Source organism: Paramormyrops kingsleyae, chromosome 23, assembly GCF_048594095.1.
Source record: "Paramormyrops kingsleyae isolate MSU_618 chromosome 23, PKINGS_0.4, whole genome shotgun sequence".
NCBI lineage: Eukaryota > Metazoa > Chordata > Actinopteri > Osteoglossiformes > Mormyridae > Paramormyrops > Paramormyrops kingsleyae.
In genome coordinates, this window is record NC_132819.1 from 14,395,318 (window position 1) to 14,409,018 (window position 13,701).

General features: G+C 43.1%; 1 protein-coding gene across 5 annotated transcripts in view; it reads right to left on the reverse strand.

Annotated features, from left to right (window-relative positions):
* LOC111843906 (cytoplasmic dynein 1 intermediate chain 1) overlaps positions 1–13,690 on the reverse strand; it is a 45,833-nt gene extending 32,143 nt beyond the window's left edge. For 4 of the 5 annotated variants that reach the window (XM_072706103.1, XM_072706102.1, XM_072706101.1 and 1 more), the window contains exons 1-6: positions 11,497–13,690; positions 8,420–8,545; positions 8,076–8,190; positions 6,380–6,470; positions 4,827–4,886; positions 4,259–4,374 (exon numbers count right to left, since the gene is read on the reverse strand). In XM_072706103.1, the coding sequence (XP_072562204.1) occupies positions 4,259–4,374; positions 4,827–4,886; positions 6,380–6,470; positions 8,076–8,190; positions 8,420–8,545; positions 11,497–11,550 (562 nt within the window). In that variant the 5' untranslated portion in view covers positions 11,551–13,690. Of the gene's footprint in view, positions 1–4,258; positions 4,375–4,826; positions 4,887–5,550; positions 5,851–6,379; positions 6,471–8,075; positions 8,191–8,419; positions 8,546–11,496 lie in introns of those variants that run through there. The other variant, XM_072706104.1, reaches the window with a different exon arrangement.
* Positions 13,691–13,701: the final 11 nt, after the last annotated feature.

Below are 13,701 nucleotides of genomic sequence, written 5' to 3' on the forward strand. Positions count from 1 at the left end.
ATTACGGGCCCCGCCTCTCGCCAGAGAAAGAGGGACGCCTCATGGCCCAAATGCGGGAGTTACAAACTGGACCCTCCCAGAAGGGTTTCCAGTGGTAATGGCCCAGAAAAATGCTGGAGAACGGCACAACGGCTTCCTTGACCCCCTGAACTCCTGCCCCCTCCGCCGAGGTGCTTTCCAGAGCAACAGCACCCAAAGCAAACTGTACAGCTGCAGGACATGCGCGGTTCACTGGCTGCAATTAGGCCTTTAATATCATAACTATTGCAAACAAGTCCCACGGTGGCCTAGACGAAACAGACGAAGCGTTCTGTCCTTTGCGGCGCTGCCCATTAACGATCGCGCAGTCTCCAGCGAGCGGGACCAATGCCAGGGCAGGATCGGGCCGTCGGTCTGAACTGGGGCCAGCGCAAGGCCGGTCCAACCCGACTGGGCGCTCAACGGGGCTTTATGGCTGAAACTGATATTTATCTCCTGATTGAAATCAGTAGGAGACTCTGTTAACGCTGTGTCAGCAATACTTTTTTTCCCCACAAGCCAAAGCGCCGTTGATCTGGCCAGCGAGGAGCGAGGCCTTTACCTCCAGGTTGGAAAGTATGCGGGGTACTGAGCATGCTTCTCCCGGGCGAGCCGATTGGTCAGTTTTATGATTGTCTCTGTTCGATGAAGCAAAACTAAAAATCAGCCTTGATGTCGAACATGGCTGTATCCCACGCAGGATCACGCCCCTCCGGGTCGAGGAAATCTGATTAGCTGCGGCCTCTTTTGCTTTTTTCCAACCCGGAGCAGCGTAAACACGCGGGCACGCCCAAGCGCTCAGGGCCCAACAATAAACAATCTTGACGCAATGGAAAAAAAAAAACGCAAAGTGCTGGAGCCAAATGGGCAGCGAGCTGCTGGCACATTCTTGGGACGGCCATCCACAGGAGAGACTGTGTCCCTGCGATTCTCCAGCCTTCGTCTTCGTCTCGAATGACAAGCGTCTGCTTTCATACCGACAATAAAATTCGATGATGACCGGCAGGCGAGCCTGTGGAAGCCAACACAGGGCTCATAATTTGATTGCAGAGGTAATGGGACCCTGCAAAACACGCTATCGTGGCGTTAGGGAGACCGGAAGCTGGATTTAGCTGATGCTACGGCTTTTTACTTGAAGAGCCCCTTTGGAAAATGGAGCCAGCGGCCACGAAACCCACAGCGGGCGGCCGGTTGGCTCTGCTGTGCTACGCGCCCTTAAGAGGCGGGCTCACGTTTCAGGGGGAATTTACACACACGGTGGCCTAATGAGGCAGGGTCCCTCTCAGGGATCAACCAAGGAGATTCACATTGACGACAGCCAATTTACCCAGAATTTTATCCATTCAAAACACTGGAAATATGCCCATAGTGGATGAAAAAAACACATAAAACCACTTAAACTCTAGCCTGTGTTGGTGTTAGCTAAAAATCCAAATAGTCACCTATGCCTATAAAAATATTATTATAAAACAATATTTGTTCCACAGCATCTCTCCAAGCATTCAGTTTTTATTTTCCTAATGGGTTTTTCACACTGCATGGAAATGCCAAGAGCAGTTTGGCCAAACTGGGGTGGCCTAATGGTTAGGGACCTGTGCTTGTCCTGGGAAGGTGGCTGGTTTGAATCTCCGACGGGCAAGATACTGCTCCCCGGGGTGCTAAATAATAGCTGCCCCCGGAGGTGACATATGGGCTAAAAGCAGAGGACACATTGTGCTGTGGTGTGTCAGAAATGGTATTTAATCACTTTCACTAATCAATAGACTGCGGAACCTCAAGACCGGGGCAGGCACAGGTGGAAGCTGGAGGAGCCTCATCCACAGATGCCCCTTGCCCAGCAGGCCCCATGGGGTGTGAAGAAGCCACCAAGGTTCATGAAACCAGTGGACATAATGGATCAGTTCTCCATGCCACAGGTCTGTGCGGAGAAACACAGAGCTGCTATATTACAGCGAAGACCTTACAGCGATAGAACCTGACAATTTAGGGAGGGAAAACTCGGAACGTGTTCCATGGCTTCATGAACAGCTGCAAGCCCTACGTGCCTCTGAGAGACGAACGGCCAAACGGCACCAGGTGTCCGGGGCTGCAGGAACAACCTGCACAGCCTGAGCAAACACAGAGTCCGGGTGGCCGTTTTAAATATTTAGAAACCAACCCTCTTCCTATATGGGCAGGATCTGGTACGAGCAAGCTTCCCCCGAGCTCACCCACCCCCCCCCCCCAGCACACAACCTGCGCACACACATGCGCTCCCATCTGAAGCCTGCGCACGGACCGGGCAGATGGGCAGCCTAGTGAACGGCACAAAAAAAAAAAAAAAAAAAAACGAGTAGAAAGAATATTGCTGAGGGCAACGTCCAATCAAAGGGCCGTCAGTGGCACACTCGCTGAATAAATGACCCGCTTTGACAGGAAATTCCAACTGCTATTTTAATTCTGATCAGGCTTCAGGAAGAGGAAAGAATAAAAACACATCAATTATAATGACAGGAAGTCTGGGATCACATGGCAAGCAGCTGCAGCCAGCAGAAGGGCCGCGGAGGCAGGGGAAGACTAAAGAAGAGGGTAAAATGCAGGAAAGGATAGGAGGAAAGCCAAGCGCATCATAACCGACGACATGAGATAACATTTGATGTAACAATGCTCCATTATCAGCATCTCCCATTAACTTGAAAATGAAAAACATCCCACCGGCACTGAGAACATAATAAATCAAACGTTTCAAATTTAGCCTACCTACAAATACTACGTAACCCTGTTAGAGGTCCATATGGAGGTACTTAATTCCCCTGTCTAACCATCTGTATTTTATACCGGTCTTGGCTTGCAAGTCTGGAGGATACAACCAAATTAGCCGGGTGTTGTGTGTGCTTCTCTTTACATGGTCATAAATAAAAAATAATTGAACTGAAGTGCGTTAAACGCGATCGGACTCGGAATTAAACATAAAGCCCAGAAGCATTTCGTGTGGACTTCGGGTAGCAAATCGCCGTGTTAGCATCTAATCAACGCTAGGAATATGTCCCAGATCTTGTATTATATACCTAAACAAGCATCTGCTTTTAATTAACCTGTCCTGCAAGTCATATTTATTTTTTTCCCCGGATCTCTTGTAGATTCCCCGTACCCGCAGGTGGAGGAGAGGCGGCGCTCATTTATCCGCGTCCGGATAAAGCGCGGAGAAGAAGGAGAGCGACCATCACTGCAGACCGCCGTCTTGTGAGGGAAAGCCGAGGCTCCGTGGATAGGCATAAATAGGCGTAATCGGACAGACGGTGGGGAAACACATGCCGCTCCCATTACAGCCATTAAAGATGGGATGGTGCCTGGACTCCCCGGGGGACAAGAGCGCCAGCCCGATTCCAGGTGATGCCCTTTGAAAGGAACCATCCAGGGTGCCCGCCCGGTCTGTATCCATTTACGGCACTTGCCAATGTGTTTGCTGTCCCCTGATTTGAGTCAGAAGCCCCGACGGTCTGGTATCCTTCCCGCAAAAACCGCTCCTGACAAACCTTACAGGAAATGAACGGCCCCGCAAATCGATCTGAACTGAATAATCAAAGGATGGATAGGGAAAATTAAATGACTGTGACATTACTTCTGCCTTCTTTTACTTACAGGGTTATAATGTCAAATACCCAATTAAAGTGTGCGTTTAAGGGTGGTTTATGTCAGAAGGAACTAAATTCAGCAGTGGCATATATAGATTAGAGCAGCAAAAGTAAGGCAATTAAATGTTTAGTAATGTGAGCATAGTTTCACAGGTAATAGTTTGTCATTTTTTTAATTGAACCTTGTTCGTTCTTCAGTGCTTGTGAAAACTGTGAAAAATATAGGCCTACATTCTGTTTAAGGGGGCTGGTGTTCTGTACATGTACATGTTATCCCTGACTTGTGCACTATGTTACCTCAGATATACCTCAGCCCTACACTGGATAAACAAGTAGAACTTGGATGGATATATGTATGTTTAACACCTACTTGTTCCGTTCATACAGATGAAGTATTTGACTGTATTTATTAATCCACTAGCGGAACTCAGAGAGAGGCTGTATGGACTGACAGTCCAGAGCTTTGTGTGGATTCTGCTCTGCCTCGTTTGCGTGACTGAGCATGATGCCTTCAGACAGTGAGCAATGAGCGGCACTGCATGAGAAATCTTCACTGATCAGAACATCAAAAGCATCTGCACTGGATTACATCAACTGCACGGGCCAGACACGGCCCCCGAACGCACCTTCAGACTGGAGAACCGCCAAGGGAGTCTGAGTTTCTTTGGAGTACGTCACCAACTCCCTGGGCTGGAAGTCCACCTGTGTTATTTTTGATGGTCCAAGTCTCTGCGTCCGGGATCTGGAGATTAAAAACAGTTTTACTGCATTGCTGGGGGGTCCATCGTCATGCAGTCTGTCTGTGTTAGTCATCAGTGGTCATAACACTGAGGTCTATCCCAACTCATCATCAGCCGCCATGCCTGGGAGACATTGTGCAGAGCCAACATAATGACCCAACCTAATCTGACAACAGCGGTGGATTTCAACATGGACTTGTAAGCTGCAAGTGAGAGAGGAGCCTAACCTGAATTGTTACAGCAGAATAATCAGCTGAATAAATGTGCAAAAACTGCATCTTGCCAAGTGCATGAGCTAAACGCCCAATAGTAAACCTTGATTCAAAGCACCCGCAAAATTCAGCAACACAAAGGAAGAAAAAAAAAACCTCAACGAATGGATTCCACATGCCCTGGGTGGTAAACTGACTAAACACAGCTCCTAAACAGGAAGAGAGGAGAAGGCGAGACGCACCCAAGCTCGGGGTCAGACTGCAGCTGCAGGACAGAAGGGTCAGTATCCCAGTGTAATGTCCTTGAGGGGCCAGGAGGGGGCAGCACAACAGAGGGAGAACCTGATTAAGCGAATGACAGCTACTCCATTGTAAACAAAGCAAGCAGGAATGGACCCATGCATTAAGGAAAAACCAAAAGAAATCAGACTAACCTGGTTATAATGCATATATCAGAACACATTTAGTAATTAAAACATTGCTTAGGAACATAATATCCAAAAGTTCTCAATTAAACTGAACGAACCAGAACATTTATTGGATTTTATATAAGGAAGCAAATCTTATTATGTCTGGCAGACAAAGCAAAATCCTTTATAAAATCTTCCTATATAAATTTTGAAAATGACAATTTGAAATGATTCCATGCTTTGTAATCCACCTTATTCATATTCCTGTAAAGTGCATCAGTCACTATGTAGTTACCTAAATTACTAATTATTACCTGTAACACAAGTATATAAGGCACATTCATCAGCCAATATCTAACTCATTCTGTTACAAGCCATTAAAGAAAATGCAGTTTTAAAATTGAGATGTTGCATTGCACATCTGTCTGCACTGTCTGAAAGTGATACAGTGACGGAAATGCAGTCATACAGCACATACACACAGGCACAGTGCCACGTTACCATGGAGACAGTGATGGAGACTGAAGTCATACAAGGAACTGATGCTGAGCCTCACCTGTACCTGGTAGCCCCGTTCAGAGTGTCAAAGGGGAGAACACAATAGAGGTCAGACGGCATGTAAACAGTATATTAATGTTGTCATCAGTGCATGAAAAGACACTCAATTATTCTTTAAACCAGTGTTTCCCAATCCAGTCCTCAGGGCCCTTCAGATGGTCCACATTTTTGCTCCCTCCCAGCTCCCTGCCAGACAGTCCACATTTTTGCTCCCTCCCAGCTCCCTGCCAGACAGTCCACATTTTTGCTCCCTCCCAGCTCCCTGCCAGACAGTCCACATTTTTGCTCCCTCCCAGCTCCCTGCCAGACAGTCCACATTTTTGCTCCCTCCCAGCTCCCTGCCAGACAGTCCACATTTTTGCTCCCTCCCAGCTCCCTGCCAGACAGTCCACATTTTTGCTCCCTCCCAGCTCCCTGCCAGACAGTCCACATTTTTGCTCCCTCCCACCCCCTGCCAGACAGTCCACATTTTTGCTCCCTCCCAGCTCCCTGCCAGACAGTCCACATTTTTGCTCCATCCCTCCCTCCCTCCCTCCCTCCCAGCTCCCAAACAAAAATCAGACATAGGCCACCAGCCCATATTAACATGTATATTATTATGAGATTTCATACTGTGAGATGGTAGAGATAAGTCACCTGTTCATTGGTTTAGCAAGTTAGCAGAACATGCTGCTTCAGCATGACCTAAATGAGAAATGCATTCATTTAATGTTTAGTGTAGTGCCTTGGGGTTTGATTGGTGGTGAACACCATCACTGGGTCTAGGAAATCATTTTGGTGGAACGTGACGATCTGATTGGCCACGTGAGGCACAGAAGCCTGCCCACCTTCCCGGCACTGCTCCGTCAGTGGAATCCTGGCGGCCGACCTCACTGGGCACGCTCCCTGGCTTTGATGGAGGCGACACATGGGTCGGGACTGAACAAGGAGAGTGACAGGGGCCCCATGTTAGAAGGTGCAGCAGAGGGGACGTCTGGGAACCGACCGGGTGAGTGGAAATGGGTTAAAGGAAACAAACGGAATAATTCAAGAGAAAAAAAATGTGACAAATGCAGGAAAGTTTACTCTTATTTGCAATCGATTTTAAAAACAGAAAAGTTATTTTAGGGCATCTCTAAAAAACAGTGATGGTGTGATTTCGTGCTCTCTTTGGGCCGAAGCCTTCTTATGGGTCCTGATAAGACATGTTTTATATATCTGTATCTGCGACTGGAAGGTCGCTGGTTCGAATCTCATGTTCCGCAGCCTAGTCACACCATTGTCGGGCCTTTGAGCAAGACCTGCAAACCAAGAAAAGCACTCCAAGGATGCTGGATTAATGGTTGACCCTGCGCTTGAACCCCAAGCTCTGTTCTCACCTCTGTATGTCTGAAATTCTAAAGCATTTCAAGGTTCTTGTACAAATGGCAAACAAAGTATCATTTCATTTTCATTTTTTTATTCATATCAAACCTAACATTAACACTTATCTGTATTACAAATTTAGAGAGTGTCTTACTGCTTTTTGTCCACAAGATGTCCCCAGCGAGAGTGAACTTCGGACCTTACACGATGTACAGTATTATGATAATAGTCTTTCCTATACCAGGACTACAAAATTACTGCTTTTTCAGTAGTAAAGTTATACAACTATTCCTGTTGTTAACAACATATAGGCCAATACTCCCTGTGTTTCTCCTGATTTACTATTATCCCGATAAACCCCGACTTTCTGCAGGTATTTAAGTCTATACTTTTTGCTATGAAAATTGTATTGCTGGAACTGCCCGCAGTTCTGCAAATATTATTATCGGGGAACCCCCCCCCCCATCCCTGCTCTGCAAAACCTCCATATTTTTCGACAACCAAATGTTGGCAGGTATGTATGAATTATATACAAAAATGTAATTAAATTTCAAAAGATCTTGAAACATCAATTACAAAAAAGGTTAAATGATGCAATAAACAGGACCAACGGGTATGGAGAATGAATGAGTCAGTTAATGAATGAATGAATGAATGAATGATACAATAAAACAAACCTTCTGTAATTTCATGATGATAACAATAAAATACCAATACAGCAGTGATACACCCATGATTATGCATTATTTTACATACATGACACATCATCCTGGAATTATTTGGAATTTTTTTTTTTACTGATTATAAGTAACGGTTATGAAAGGTTAAAAAAAGAAAAACGCATGTGATACAACATTAGGTCTTGTAAAATAGCGCCTCTTTTATTGGTTTTGACTTCTCAGAGAACAAAAATCCACAATCAGCTCTTTGAAGTAACAAAAGAGCATGATCTCTATCTTACTGGACATGTGGACTGTACATAATCAAGGCAAGGATGTGTCATCTATGGTAAGGCTGTCTCTGGGTTCTGTGTTTAACGGGAGTGAAGCTTAAGGATTGTTATGTGGCCTGAACTGAGTGGAGGTTAAGGCTGTTTGTGTGGTCTGCTCTAAATGGTGCTTAGGGCTGGTTGTGTGGTCTGCTCTAAATGGTGGTTAAGACTGGTTGTGTGGTCCATACCTAGTGGCGGTTCTGGGGAGATCCCAATACTTTGCAGCAGGGCCTCAGTCTCCCGCCGCTTGTGGTCCAGATCCGAGTCCTCGGGGACGGCCTCCGATTTCTTCCGTGTCTCTGACTACACACACAGACAGCAGATACTGATCACTCAGCCACTGCTTGCATTTCTACTGGAAACAGAGCAGCTAATGAACAGCCAAAGAACGGAGGACAAAACAGCATGAAAACTATGCTGACAGAAACTCAGTCCTGTGGGTGGAAATGAGGAAATCCCACAAAAGGGAGCCTGATGATGAAGAAGATGGTGCATGTGGTCAGGAAAACCCTTGAGACATATTTACACTTACTTGACTTCTTACGTCCCTCTTCTTCCTCTCCTCCTCCTTCCTTTTCTTCTCCTCCCGGATCTCCGCAAGTCGCTGCTTCTTTCGCTCCAGCTCAGCTTTTAAGTCACTTTTGTCTGCCATTGTTTGCTATCAGGTAACAAAACAGGCACATTACATATCTAATGGGCCCATTTAAGTAAAAATGAGTCATTTGAAATGTACTTTCTTTGATTGTTTCATTTGCAGCTGACATTTCAGTGAGGTTACTGAAAATGCGTCGTTAGCTGCGTTAATACACTTTACCAGTCACTCTTCTAGCATAACAAAACAAATTGTCTCAGCAATAAACAGAAATGAATCATCTGAACAGTTGTAGCAGGAGCCTAGTGCAAGTGTTTTTAGCACAATATGTCGCTTGTTATTGCTCTGCATCGCTGTCTGCCACGGTGCCAGTCTACACCCTCACCATTGTCGCTGCTCCAGATTTTTCAGCACCAAATTGACTAAATTGATGGAGTTATTGACGCCGATTACCTAGGTATCCTTCGATTGGTCAAATCACGGGCAACATGCATCGCACCGAGCCTCTTATTATTCATAAAAATGTTGACCTTCACATATGCACGAGTCTACAAGCTTGGAAGATGCAAACTGGCAACACCTAGGTATAATGTATCACCGCTACAATGAATTACTGTATTCAAGTTCTCATATTTTGCATTATAGTTATAGACTGCAATTTTCACAAATGAGAGCAATCAGATAAAAAGAGGTAATACTAAATACCGTAATAACTGTAAATTGAAAGTTTCCTGGGGACACCAGTTTTGTAGCTAACTGCATTACCTTCAATGCCTTTTGACATTTATAGCAATAGGTCTACATTCTTCATTCCTTATTCAGTCTGTATCGCATGTAAATGCGCTCCCTATTTATGTAGATAATGTCTTTGGACCCTACCACCTTTACATTGTAGTCTAGAATGATGGTAAAAAATTAAAACTGACATCATGTAGTAGGCAGGTCTTACCTTCTAAGTCCTACAGCTGATAGCTGCAGAGGCTAGCAGTGTTATAAAGAGGAGTGGCTAACAGAGGTAGCCAGGCAGTATGGCACTGTCACCTTCACACATTCATGGTGTCAACAGTGAGAATGTATGTTGCAGAGACAATCAGACAAAACGGAAACACAAACCGACAAATAAAACAAGTCACAAGACAAAGAGCAAATAAAACTTTATTTAAAAAAAATACACTTAAAAGAGACAAACACAGATAAAATAAGTGCAAAAAGACTGAAAATGCACAACATAAACTAACATAACAATATGTTTTCATATAGATGACTGTGAAAAGACAATGCTGAGACATCGCAAAAGATTACAACCTCGTTTCTAAGAAAATGTAGGATGCTATGTAATATGTAAATAAAAACAAAATGCAAACATTTGCAAATTATATAAATGATATATGTTTAATTGAAAATAGAACAAAGACAATATTTCAAACCTTGAAACTAAGAAATGTTCCTGTTTTATGACAAATATATGCTCGATTTGAATTTGATGGCAACAACATATTTCAGAAAAGTTTGGACAGGGACCAGAAAAGACTGGAAAAGTTGTGTAATGCTAAAACAAAGCACCTGCTTGAATATCTCATGACTGATTAAGTTAATCAGCAGCAAGTCAGAGAGGCAGAGTCTCTGTACAGTGAAGATGGGGAGAGGTTCATAGGGAAAGAGTACAACGATTTAAGAATAATGTTCCTCAATGTAATGTTGCAAAGAATTTTGGAATCTCATCATCAACAGTATATACTGTGATATCATTAAAAGATTCAGAGAATCCAGAGAAATCTCTGTGCACAAGGGACAAGGCTGAAAACCAATATTAGATACCCGTGATCTTCGAGTCCTCAGGCAGCACAACATTAACAACAGACAGGATTCTATGGTGGAGATCATTGGATGGTATCAGGGACACTTCTGACATCCAGTGTCTGTGAACACATTTCGTCGCTGCATCCACAAGGATGAAACTCTAATATGCACAGAAGAAACCAAATCTAAATGTGACCCAGAAATGCCGCTGCCTTCTTTGGGCCCGAGCTGATGTAAGATGGACTGAGGCAAAATGGAAAACAATAAAATACCAATCCTGTGGTCTCACGAAACAAAATTTCAGATTCATTTGTTCTATTTTCAGTTAAAGATGGGTTTATATGATTTGAAAATCATTGCATTCTGATCTTATTTACATTTTACACTATGTCCCAACTGTTTTGGAAACGGGGTTATAAATTTGTAAATTAAAATCTACAACAATTAAGAATTTCCTCAGTGTAAGGTAAAAACCAAAAATAATAGAAGCATCGCTGACTATAACAGTAATTATCTTTGTAAAATAAAATACTATATAGTATGTACGTTACAAGTGAGTCGTGGGTGTGTGCAACAACGAAAAAAAGAGTACTAGCTATCCGAGTCGTCTATATTCCTTTGAAATCCATTAGTGACAGTATATACACTACACGCACACACACACACACACACACACACGCACACACACACACAGTATATTACAGGTTTATATATACATTAAAGTAGCTATATTTAAAAACTATTACATACACGTATCCGTTTATATTTAGAATAATAATTAATAAAGCAATACATCATTCACTTTAATTTTGATTAGCAGGGGCAAATATGTGCCGTTGTTTTAAAAATAATTTGTTCTATATTCGATTTTGAGATAATGCATCGTAAATCATTTCATAATCTGTAACGATTATTGTTTTATCACGTTTCCAATATATTTGTTTTAATTGGTACATGGGCCCATGTATTACCTCATCGCATTTTATAAGCTATGTGTTCACGGATTATACCGTGTACAATAATGCACTCCATTTGGCGACCTAGTCTCAGTATTGATAGAACAAACGATACATAAACCAATCGTTTTCTTCCATAACAAGACAATCAACAGAAAGTGCCGAAATGTGGATATCAATTAATCGATATTATAATTAAATCTACTGTAGTTTCTATCACGCACTTTCTAAAATGCATGTCATTATTGAAAACCTAGATACCTTTTTTCGGCGTATCTTCTCCAAAGATGCTGTATTAGCGAGCCTGTCACACATCCATTTCCAGAATAATGCAGACTAAAATATGGATACAATACTAAAATCTGCAGCTATTCAAAAATACGTAAACAATATTACAGAACGGTACGGCATGAAATGTATCGAAAATCGTCTATTATTATGTCGCTGCCTGGTCCTGCAATGCATCCCCTTCTCTATTCCATTCAGGCCTCCGCCTCAGTACCGCCACCCATAGGACAGATACAGACTAACAATACAAGTAGTCGTACAATGTTACCATAATTACACAACAAATTCTATTTAATATGTATTCATAGTATGCCATTTAGTATTTATTCACATAATTCCATTTAGTCCATCAGCTAATTGATAGGTTCTAAAGATTTATTGTATAAGTAGTCAAGTAGTTATGTAATCTGATAACATTTTGTTAATATTTAATTAGGCGTCTTCATCCTGCCTGCCGACGATGTTTCGGGTTGGAACCCCACCCTTCCTGAGACTCCAGGCTAATCGATACCTCTTACCGGACACTATAAGCTGTATGGAAGAGGGATGAATGCAACTGGGCATGTTTATTAGCAACATACACTATATTGGCAAAAGTAATGGGACATACCTGCCTTTACACACCCATGAACTTTAATGACATCCTTATTCTTAATACATAGGATATGGAGTTGGGCCACCCTTTGCAGCTAAAGTAGATTAAACTCTTCTGTGAAGACTGTCCACCAGGTTTAGGAGTGTGTTTATAGGAATTTTTGACCATACTTCTAGGAGAGCATTTGTGAGGTCAGGCACTGATGATGGACGAGAAGGCCTGGCTCACAGTCTCCAGTCTAATTCATCCCAAAGGTGTTCTGTTGGGTTGAGGTCAGGGCTCTGTGCAGGCCAGTCAAGTTCCTCCACACCAGACTCGTTCATCCATGTCTTTATGGACCTTGCTTTGTGCACTGGTGCGCAGTCATGTTGGAACAGGAAGGGGCCATCGCCAAACTGTTCCCAGAAAGTTGGGAGCATGAAATTATCCAAAATGGCTTTGAATGTTGCAGCATTAAGGGTTCTATTCACTTGGAACTAAGGGGCCAAGCTCAACCACTGAAAAACTACCACACACCATAATCCCCCCTCCACCAAACTTTACAAACAGTGGATTATCAAAATCTGACATTTAACAATAAACAGCTTGTTATGAATTGTTTCGATGTATGAAATATCTGTACCACACATTTAGTGCTAATAAACAGCTGCAATTTTAAAATACCAAATTATTTAAATTGCTTTTATGGCATTTTTTATTAAACGTACATATCTTCGAATATTTTCTAATCGTAGACGAAGACTTATCTTAAAAAGTGCCCACCGTCCGTAAAAGTGCATTTTATTCAGTGTCAATTCCATTCGTGTCCAGTAGGGGGCAATGTCCTCAAACATTCTGCAAACCATCGGAATTATTAGCCTACCTGACGAATGACTACGAGTGATACTAATCAATTATCTATCTATCTATCTATCTATCTATCTATCTATCTATCTATCTATCTATCTATCTATCATTATTAAAGTAGTAGTATTCGTGATTTATATTTAAGTAGGCCTACACTAAAAATCGTACTATGTAGGCCTATTGTGTTACCTGAGTTTTTTTTTCTTTTACTGCGTTAGCTAGCTCGCTGTTTACAGCAGGCTGATTCAGTAATATGGCCCATGTAAAAAATGTACAGCTTGCTGTTACCCTGCTAACACATACGTTATATAATGATATACATTATCTATAGATAACGTAGACCGCCCTGCACTGTTGCCATGGAAACTAAGTGGCGTCCACGGGCATACGCAACTGTTTATTACTCATATTAAGAGGAAAATATCATTTCACAAAAACAGAATGCCGAATTAAAGTGTAAAGAGGAGCGATAAGTGGCTTGACCGCCCGGCCAAAGTGTCTTCGGCAGAACCTCGACTGCTCCGCCCCACCCCCGTTTTCTGGTGTTTACAAAGGCGACGTACAGCTATCCGCACAACATGGCCGAAACGCTTCTTTTAGGAGGAGCGGTAACGCGCCTTCGGGGTCGCGCTCGGTTCAATACTGGCCCCGCCCCGTGGCTGCCGTCACGTCCCACTATTCGTTACTTTAGACGTCAATCAAATCACAACCGCTTGTGTGGGCGGGCCCGAGGAAGT